Below are 11,406 nucleotides of genomic sequence, written 5' to 3' on the forward strand. Positions count from 1 at the left end.
TTTATATATATATATATATATATATATATATATATATATATATATTTATATATATATATTTATATATATATATATATTTATATATATATATATATATATATATATATATATTTATATATATATATATATATATTTATATATATATATTTATATATATATATATATATATATATATATATATATTTATATATATATATATATATATATATTTATATATATATATATATATATATATATATATATATATATATAAATATATAAATATATATATATATATATATATATATATATTTATATATATATATATATATATATATATATATATATATATATATATATATATATATATATATATATATATATATATATATATATATATATATATATTTAATGTGACGAGAAATGTAGGTGTTAAGGCAGTCTTCTCTATGGCTGGTGTAAATGCCAATCACATTAAAAAAAAAGAGAAACAAAATGTTGACTGCTTGGCGGTTGTCTCCTGTGGTAAAGTGAGAGGGAAAAACACGCAAAACAAATCTTGTAATTAATTAACTTTAAACAAATATAAACAAAATAAAGATAATCCCTTGGCTATGTACACTGCGGATCAAAATATATACAAAGACAAAACACAATATAAAATAAAATAATTACTTTACTCTACAATAAGCAAGACAAAAATTAGTTAAAAGTGCTGAGAATAGTGTGCTGGCTGAAACCTCTACTAATATACAGGACGTAGGCTTAGTTAGAAGCGTCAGCTCGAGAGCACAAGAATATTCTGAGGCCAACTGCTCGTGCGAGATTAAATATAGATGATGCAGATGGCGCTGGAGTCACATGAAGTCGCTGATTCACTAATGGGGAGAGTGTTGGTTTGAAGTGGTCGTTTGGTGATCGACGAGGTGGTGCGCCGACAGTGAGGGAGGGGGGGGGGGAGAATGAGAGTAGGTAGTGTACCCCCTGTAGAGATGTCTGTTATTCCACTTATATGCTATTCTTGAATGTGGTATCATTGTGTTGCAGAAGTATAGAAGTAACGCGATGTAGGAAGGAGCAGGCTAAATCTCTCTTGAAAGAGATTACTGTCACAGCTCTCCCCCGAAGCCTGCTCTTATGGGTTAAGTTACTTCATTAGACAGTAGAGTGGTAGGAGTAGCTGCCTCTACCACGTAGACTCCAGAGAGGGCGTCTGCTATGATGTTATCCGAGCCCTTAATGAAGAATATCTCCAGGTTAAAGTTCTGTAGGTACAGAGCCTAGCGTAGAAGACGTTGATTGCTGAATTGGGCTTGTTGCAGAAATCGTAAGGGATTGTGGTCTGAATAGATGGTAATGGACCGATTACCTTGTAGGTAAGGTTCGAAATGTTGAAGGTTCAGGACGATGGAGTGGAGGTCTTTTTCTATGGTACTATAGTTCCTCTGATGAGGCTTCAATTTGAAGCTGAGAGGAAGAACCTCTTCGCCACGCTGTTGCATTAGAACGCCCCCTATGCCAGTGCTACTTGCGTCGACATTGATGATGAAGGGCTTCGTAATATCTGGAGAGGCGAGAATGGGATTAGAACATAGCAGAGACTTTAGTTGTTGAAAGGCAACGGTCTGTTGAATGGTCCAATGATACCATTGCTTGGGGCTGGTCAGATTAATCAGTGGTGTCGCTACCCTACTGAAACTTTTTACAAACCTACGATAGTAAGATGCAAGGCCAAGGAAGCACAGGAGCTGCTTCCTGGTTGTAGGTTGTGGGTAATGCTGAATGGCTTGAGTATGAATGTCTAAAGGAGCTAGGCTGCCATTTCCTATCACATGACCAAGATAATGCACATTACCTTTAGCAAAGGCGGACTTGCCCAAGTTGATGGTAAAGCCAATGGTCAGGAGCTTGGAGAACAATCGTTGCAGCTGGAGCAGATGTTCGTTCCAGGTGTCAGTTGCCACAACGATGTCATCCAAGTAGGCGTAGTTGTGATCTAGGCCATGGATGACGCAGTTGACAGCTCGCTGGAAGGTGGCCAGGGCATTACACAGTCCAAAAGGAAGGCGTTCATATCTGTACAGGCCAAAAGGAGTGGTGAAGGCTGATATTTCCTTAGCCCGCTCTGTCAGACTAATCTGATAGTAGCCCTTTAACAAGTCAATCTGGGAGAGATAAGTAGCATTACCTATGGCGTCAAGGATATCATCTATACGAGGTAAAGGGTAAGCATCCTTGATGGTCACGAGGTTCATTTTCCTATAGTCTGTACATAATCGTACTTTACCGTGAGGTTTCGGCACCAAGATGCAGGGTGAGGCCCAAGGGGACTCACAAGGGGTGGCCAGCCCATGATCCAGAAGGTATTGTACTTCAGCATGCATAACTTCCTTTTTGTACGGGCTGATGCGGTAGAAGGGTTGACGAATCGGCCGGGTATCAGGAAAGTAGCTGGATGTCGTGTTGAACCACATTACATTCCTGGGGATCATCACTGAACAACTTCTGATGTTCTTGGAATACTCTGATGAGAGGAGCACTGTTACAGTCCTGCAAATATTTAGGAAGATCTGTAAGAATTTCCGAGTTGGATGGTACTAACTCAGAGTTAGTGCTTCAAGGAGGAGAAGCAGGGAGGTCTCACTGTGGAGGTATGGATCTTGAAAGGTGGAGAGAGATACTAATACAGTGGGGGTGTACCTTTATACTTCTTCAAAAGATTGACGTGGCACAACTGGGTCCTCCGCCGCCTATCTGGAGTCTCATGAACGTAGTTGTGGTTGTTTCTGCACTCCTTGATGCGGTAAGGTCCTGAAAACTTATTTTGCAATGGAGAACCAGGGATCGGAAAATATGCTAAAACGATGTCTCCTGCTTTAAATTTCCTGATTTTACTATGTTTGTCAAAATGAGTCTTCATTCTATCTTGAGCTTTTAATAAATTATCGTTGGCAAATTTATGAACTCGCTCTAGAATGTGCTTTAAGTTTTGAAGAAACTGAGGCACATTCTGAGGGTCACTGAAGGTGGCATTACGTAGAGTCTTTAAAAGCTTTAAGAGAAGTACGGCACTTACGTCCGTAGAGCATCTCATAAGGAGACACTCCTAGAGACTCATTTGGGAGACTTCTGAAAATGCACATGATGATGTCACGTTGTTTATCCCAGTCTTTCATAGTTTCATTGCAAAATTTCTTAAGGAGTGATTTTATAGCTTGGTGACTACGTTCAAGAGAACCCTGTGAAGCAGGATGATAGGGGCTGGACAATACCTGAGTAATGTTGAATTCTTCCAGTGTCTTCTTGAGGAGATCACTGGTGAAGTTGGTGCCATAGTCACTTTGAATCTCCCGAGGAAAACCATATTGTGTAAAGATCTTCAACAGTTGCTTCACCACAGTAACAGCCGTAATGTTCTTTACAGGAACTGCTATGGGGAATCTGGTATTTGGACACAGGATGGTTAGTATATTAGCGTTGCCAGAACTGGTCCGGGGTAAAGGACCAACACAGTCTATGACGAGTCTGTGAAAGGGTTCCGAAGGCACCGGGATAGGAATCAAGGGAGCCTTGGGAAAAGAGTTGTTGGGTTTTCCTGCCATCTGACATGTATGACACTGTTGTACATAAGTTTCTACATCCTGAATCATACCTGGCCAGTAATAGTCTTGTCTGATGGCGTGATAGGTTTTATTAAAACCGTAGTGAGAAAGCACTCCATGGGCCAGGTGTAGAATATCGGGCCGTAGGCTGGTGGGAACTACTAGTTGGTCGACATTAGCCCAATCGTCATCCTCCGTTAGTTTACTGGGTCGGTACCTGCGGTAGAGCAATTGGTTGTCTATAAAGAACCCAGGAATACTATCAGATTAAGTCTCAGCCTGGAAGAATAATGATGTTAATGAGGGATCCTCCCTCTGCAACTTACGGAACTCCAGCATAGTGAGATTCGGTGGCAGATTCTGATGGACAAGGGCAAACACCAGCAAATTTGAATACATTTACTGGACAAGGCACATGGACAATACATATACATGTATAATAATATATATCTCCAACACTCTAAACTATTGTAGTCAGGTTGCACTCCAATACCATCAGGACTCTATCATCTGCTTATCAAGTGGTATCCTAACTCCTGACTCACCACCTAATAATGCCAACCTCATCAAGTAGGTCAAGTCTTATAAGACAATATTGCACTATCAGCCTCACCAAGTGGGTAAATCATGCAGTACAATATGATATGGCGCTACCAATTCTGGAACATATAAATATCTGCAGGCATTTCAGCCTATGGCTATAATTTTATAAACATCAACATAAATATTCCCTGATAAACAACAATGATCAATCAATCACCCTGTCAGTCCTAGAACACATATGTATGTCACTGCAGGTAATCCAGCCTGTGGTCATAACTCTATATTTAAGTAAAAGTACTTCTTGGCACAAAAATAGTAATCAATCATACACCTTTCACTGCGTCTTGCACGCTAATGGCAACCAAACACTCTACCAACTACCTACAATTAGTCAACTAGAACTTCCCGTCCACATCTGGAAGTTCACTACCCTGACAGCATCAGGTTCTTCCGGGTTTATCTTCCAGGATCCTCCGCAGCTCTTCCAGGCCGCTACACCATGAAGTCTTCATTGAGCAGCAATGGTGCTTCACCACTGGTATCACAAAAGCGTGTGAAACTTCATTCTACTACTCCTCTTCTCACAGCTTGAGGTTCTTTTCCTCACTATATGCCTGCTCTTCCACAGAGCTTAGTACCTTCCACAATCTTGGAGTCTCATCAACTACTCCCTCTCTGCTGGCTTCGACGTTCTCAGCAACTTCTTCCCTAGACAAACCTGCAATCCATTGACACGCCAATAAAAATGTTTCCCTATGACCACATAAACGAAATAAACCACACAATATGTTTACACCCAACATCTCTCTGCTCTCTTCATGCTGTGAGTGTGGACTGACGTTTGGGCTGGTCCATCCTCCGCCCGGCCCAGCGGCCCTCGAGGCAGCTGTCCTTCTCAGTTGCCCTCCATTGGTCGGAGTGGACAAACATCGCTCCACCCTCCAGGATGTTCTTCCATCTTTACTCTCTTATTTTAGGCCTTCTGCCTTAATAACATATGCCTAATGTATCAATAAACATTCGTTACGACCGCTGGACACACTATCAACTATAGGCAATCACTGTAAACTGGTTAAAATTATGCTTACCACAAAAAGGTCTCCTGCAGGGCGCTCCTCGATGGGGTGGCGACACTTAGGGCGCCTCAGGCTACCCCCAGAACTGCTTTAACTCCTCCCTCAACACCTTCTGCAGTTCCTGACTTGAACTGACATGCCTCCGAACTTATTCCTCAGTCGAGACGTCTGTCCACTTCCTTCCTCTTGAAGGTATATCAAACAGGGGTTCCTCTCTAACAAGGGGTCAAACGGAGCACGCCCTCCCCTCACGATTTCTTCAGCTCAAGTGAGCTCAAGCTCCTCTCAAGCGAGCCTAATGCCTCCAGCAAACTCGCCACATCTTATATCAAGTCGTTTACTTATTTTCTTATTCACTGTCCACATTCTTAAATTATCTATCAAATCCAACCAATTATTTTACATATGAACCTTCATGTCTATATTTCTTTGACCTCTTAGTCAGGTCAGGCCTAATAGAATAAATCTCAAAGGGGAGACTCGTTTTTCGGCTACCTAGGATCATAACACTCCCTCCCCCTTGTTTTTGAGAATTATTCCAGTGGCTAGGCTCGGTATAACGCATCAGCCACTACATTGTCTCGTCCTCTTATGTGCTTCATCACCAGGTCATACTCTTGGAGCAATAAAAACCACCTGGTTAACCTCTGGTTCGCATGCTTCACTTTTCTCAGGAAAACTAGGGAATTATGGTCTGTATACACCGTCACTGGGTCTCCTCCCCCCCCCCCTCACATACACTTCAAAATGTTTCAGTGCCATCACCAGTGCCAAGGTCTCTTTCTCGACCATACTGTACGACCTCTGGTGCTTAACGAACTTCTTCGAGAAAAAGGACACGGGGCAATAAATTCCATCACTTTGCTGCGTCAATACAGCTCCAGTCCCTATATCACTGGCATCTACAAATAACGTATACGGCACACCAAAATTTGGCGACACTAATACAGGCGCCTCGGTCAAAAGTCTTTTGGTCTTTTCAAACGCTTCTTGTGCTGTTCCATTCCACTCTCACTTCTTGCTCTTTGATAGCAAACTCGTCATAGGAGTGGCTACAGTGGAGAAATTTTTGCACAAGTTATCAACAATTCTTTCTAACTCCTGGGTACTGGGAAGTTGTCGATGGCCTCCACCTTTGTTCTTACCGGAGCAACCTCACCTTGCCCTACTATATATCCAAGGTACTCCAGGCGGGCTCTTCCAAACTCTCTTTTTGCTAAGTTGATCGTCATGTTGGCCTTCCCCAATCGACCGAACAAATTTAAAGGTCAATCCACGTGATCCTTCCAGGAATCAGCGATCACTATATCATCGATGTACACTGCACATCCTTTGTAATACCTAATTCATTACTCGTTGGAAACAACAGCCACTATTCTTCATTCCGAACGATACCACTTTATACTGGTACAAGCCGTCGGGTGTCGCAAACGCTGAAACTCTCTTGGCTTCTTAGGAGAGGGAAATCTGGTAGTATCCCTTCAGCAGGTCTATTTTTGAGACATACCGCGCACTCCCAATCCGATCTAGGCAATCATCTATGAGTGGTATCAGGAACGAGTCAGCGACTGTGACTGCATTCACTCTCCTGTAATCGGTGCAGAACCAGTACGTACCATCACTCCTCTTTACGAGGAGGCACGGTGAACCCCAGTCACTGTCGCTAACCTCTGCCTAGTCATTATCTAGCAAATACTTTACTTCTGCTCTCATCGCCGCTGCTTTCTCTGGGTTAACTCTGTAAGGGTGCTGCTTGATGGGGTCAGCACTCCCTACATTTACTTCATGCACCGTTCCGCGGTGTTTTCTGGGCACGTCCGTGAATAACGACTTATTCCTCCGTAGGATCTCCACTAGTTCCTGGCATTGGTCATCCTCCAAATGACCCAGATGCTCACTAATCTTGGCCAGGCTTTCCGTATTCGATATCTTCGCGCCATCGGCCCTCTCTAACTTACCGTTCTCCTCCTCTATTCCTTTGCCGTCTCCCACACAAAGCACTGCCGTCTGCGATGGGGTTTCCATCTGTTCATCTTCGCCTAGAGGTTATCTCTGTCATAGTACTTCTTTATCATGTTCACGTGGCAAACCTGTGACTTCCTCGGACGATCTGGCATATGTATTACATAATTCACGTCCCCTAGCGCCTTCTGGATGGTATACGATTTTGCTTTCACAAAATCTCAACTCGTATATACTTCCTTTCACCGGCAGGAGGACTAACACCTGATCCCCTTCCTGAAATCTCCTGTCCTTTGCCTTCCTGTCGTGATATCTAACCATCTCCGCTTTGGACGTTGTCAGATTTTCCTTGGCCAAATCTCTGGCCCTAGAGAGTTACTCCCTAAAAGTCTTTTCATATTGCCCCACATCCACCTCCTGCCTATCTTCGGTGAGCTGCTCCTTCAGCGCACCCATTGGGCTCCTCCTGGTTACCTGGTTGATACCTGGTTGATGGGGTTCTGGGAGTTCTTCTACTGCCCAAGCCCGGCCCGAGGCCAGGCTTGACTTGTGAGAGTTTGGTCCACCAGGCTGTTGCTTGGAGCGGCCCGCAGGCCCACATACCCACCACAGCCCGGTTGGTCCGGCACTCCTTGGAGGAATAAATCTAGTTTCCTCTTGAAAATGTCCACGGTTGTTCCGGCAATATTTCTTATGCTTGCTGGGAGGACGTTGAACAACCGCGGACCTCTGATGTTTATACAGTGTTCTCTGATTGTGCCTATGGCACCTCTGCTCTTCACTGGTTCTATTCTACATTTTCTTCCATATCGTTCATTCCAGTACGTTGTTATTTTACTGTGTAGATTTGGTACTTGGCCCTCCATTATCTTCCAGGTTTATATTATTTGATATATCTCTCGTCTTCTTTCTAGTGAGTACATTTAGAGGGCTTTGAGACGATCCCAATAATTTAGGTGCTTTATTGCGTCTATGCGTGCCGTATATGTTCTCTGTATTCCCTCTATTTCAGCAATCTCTCCTGCTCTGAAGGGGGAAGTGAGTACTGAGCAGTACTCAAGACGGGACAACACAAGTGACTTGAAGAGTACAACCATTGTGATGGGATCCCTGGATTTGAAAGTTCTCGTAATCCATCCTATCATTTTTCTGGCTGTCGCAATATTTGCTTGGTTATGCTCCTTAAACGTTAGGTCGTCAGACATTATTATTCCGAAATCCTTTACATGCTGTTTTCCTACTATGGGAACATTTGATTGTGTTTTGTACTCTGTATTATATTTAAGGTCCTCATTTTTATCGTACCTGAGTACCTGGAATTTATCACTGTTAAACATCATGTTATTTTCTGATGCCCAGTTATTTTCTGATGCTCAGTGATGCCTCACTGAGTTCGTACACCAAATGAAATGGGGTGAATCCCAGTGGTTCCACTACCGCATCCCTGATGGCAAACAACACAGACGGTAATGCCTCGTCTCACTTACTCCCTTATTCAGCGCAGTATACCCTCAACAAGCTCTTTAGCGTTCCATGGAAATGCTCCAACGCTCCCTGCGACTAAGGATGATGCGGTGACGAGCGCACTTGCTCTACCCTCCATCCTTTCACAGTTTCCCTAAACAACTTCTACTGGAAGACGCTCCACTGGTCCGTCTGGATTACCTTGGGCATGCCTACCCACGCAATGTAGTTCTGTAGTCTATTCAGAACGGCTCGTGACGTCACTCTTCTCAGGGGGATCGCTTCGGGGAAACGGGTGGCTGTGCACATTATGGTCAGTAAATACTCGTAGCCTTTTCTGGTTCTTGGCAACAGACCTACACAGTCTATCAAGACCCTCTCAAAAGACTCACCAAACGCCGGTATGGGCTTTAAAGGTGCCTTCGGTATAGCTGGAGCCGGCTTACCTGCACATTGGCATGCCTAACATGTCCTATAATACCTCTTTACATCCTTCCACACGTTCGGCCAATAGAACTGCTCCTGCACCTTATTTAAGGTCTTCTTCACCCCTAAGTGCCCTGCCATATCTACGGAGAGGGCTAGTTCTAGCACTGCCATCCTGAACTCCTTTGGCACTAACACTTGGTGCTTCTCCAACCATACCTTATCTGCGCCGGCTTTGTCGGGTCGCCACTTCCTCATTAGTACGTCATTGTCTAAGTAGTAATACACGGGGGACTTCGGACATGAGTTTCCCCCTTTCGCCTCCCTGATTAGATCTATAAACCCCTCTTTCTGTCCCCTAATCAGGTCCGCTCAGTTCACGCTGAACCGTTCATGTAGGGTCACCTTCACTTCCTGTCTCCTCAAATCTTCCTTTTTCTGAGCTGGACCTTCACCGAACAACCCAGAAATGTCCACGTTGACCTCTCTTGGTGGAGTCGACACTGCTACATCATCTCCAGTGTCATCCTCGGCGGCTACATCCGACTCTGTCACTACTCAGGCCGGATATACAATGACTTGACTGTCCTCTGCTTCATCTTCGAGGATGCTGACTACGACAAGTACCGCAGACATTCTGGTACTCCTCCGGCACAGCTTTTACTATCAGCTCTGGCAACACCTTGGGCCCACACAAGTCATTCCCCAGGATCACTTGGACTTAAGGAACAGGTATGTTGGGGCACACTCCCAACATCACCTCCGCCGACAAATAATCTAACTTCAACTGGACAGCACACATGGGCATGTCCCTCTTAGACAACAACCCATGAACCTTTATCCTCCTACTGCCAGCTAACAGTCGATTGTTTCCGATTAGACCTCTCAGAATCAAACTCTGATTGGCTCTAGTATCTCTGAGGATACTAACCTCCACCTCAGGCTGACCCTCTATACCGACCCATCCTTTGCTAATAAACGGCCTATAATGCTCATTCATCAAATCTACCTTCTGTGGCTTGTCTTGTTGTACATCGACGTACTTCTTCCGGGGGATCACACGTGGTCAGGGTCACGACTCTCCTGCCCTGCCGACAATGTCGCATCATGTGACCTAATCTGTTACACTTGTAGCACTTTATTTGGGAGAAATCTTTCCTATACGCCCCTGAGTGGCTCTGACTGCCAACTCATATTGGAGTTCCTCGGGCCAGACGTACTACTCGTGCTCTGTGGAGCTTCACTGGACTCTTGTCTCCTCTGCACATTTTTATTTTTCTGCTTACCTCCAGCAGGCAGACTCGGCAATTTTCCTTCCTGGGGCTTAAAATTAGCTGATCTGCTTGTCTGTCCCCCAAAACTTCTTCCTCCCCAGACTCAATGGGTCTGCCATTGCTACGTCTCACCTCATTCTTCACTCTGTTTTCCCTTAAATCTCTTGTATGCTTCCGTAATCATATCCGCCCTATCTGCAGCATGTCTCAACTCCTTTATCCCTGCTTCTTGGATCTTGAACTTTGTCTTGGGATGCATCATTTCTAAGAACTTTTCCATGACCATCAATTGCTTCAGGTCAGTGTAAGATCCAACTCTGTCAGCTTCAATCCATTTCTGACATCGTCTTTCCAGATCCCTTGCTGTCTCGGTAAACGTACATTCTCCAACTTTCATCATCTCTCTGAAGCGCTTCCTATAAGCTTCTGAGGTCAACTGAAATGAGCGCAATATGCTGTTCTTCACTGTGGCATAATCCTGGCACTCTTCCAGTGACAATTGGGTGTATGCCTCTCTGGCAGCACCGGTCAATCTTAACTGGACCAGCTGGGCCCATTCCTCCTGTGGCCACTCTTTGATACTGGCTACTTTTTCAAAATGCTCGAAGAAGCTCTCTGCCTCTTCAGGCACAAACAAGGGAATGTCCTTTTCCCTAACCCTATTATCTGGTGGACTTCTGATGTTCATACTTCTTCCAGACATTCTCGTTGTCGAGTCACCGGACTGCACTCTCCTGGGTGCCCCCATTAGCCCACAAGCAATCGAAGAGGTCCTGGATGCAAAAATCACTGATCTAAAGAGAATGATGGAGAGGATTGACAAGATTGATGCCCATGATGCTCTCTTTCTCCTCACAAGATGCCTATCTCTCGATAAGTTAACCTACTTTCTGAGATGTTCTCCATCCTACAGCAGCCCTAAGTTAAATGTGTTTAACACCCTTCTGAGGACCATGCTGGTGAAAGTCCTGAACCTGCCATTAGACGATTCTCAGTGGGAGCAAGCAACCCTTCCTGTAAGACTCGGCGGCCTTGGTGTCCGCACAGCCTCCCAAATTGCTCTACCAGCCTTCCTTTCCT

General features: G+C 44.3%; 1 protein-coding gene across 1 annotated transcript in view; it reads left to right on the top strand.

Annotated features, from left to right (window-relative positions):
- LOC138369247 (uncharacterized) overlaps positions 1-1,138 on the top strand; it is a 6,031-nt gene extending 4,893 nt beyond the window's left edge. Inside the window, exon 2 of the mRNA XM_069332186.1 lies at positions 1,027-1,138. Within this exon, the coding sequence (XP_069188287.1) occupies positions 1,027-1,138 (112 nt within the window). The remainder of the gene's footprint in view (positions 1-1,026) is intronic.
- The last annotated feature ends 10,268 nt before the right edge of the window (positions 1,139-11,406 follow it).

This window comes from Procambarus clarkii, chromosome 27 (assembly GCF_040958095.1).
Source record: "Procambarus clarkii isolate CNS0578487 chromosome 27, FALCON_Pclarkii_2.0, whole genome shotgun sequence".
NCBI lineage: Eukaryota > Metazoa > Arthropoda > Malacostraca > Decapoda > Cambaridae > Procambarus > Procambarus clarkii.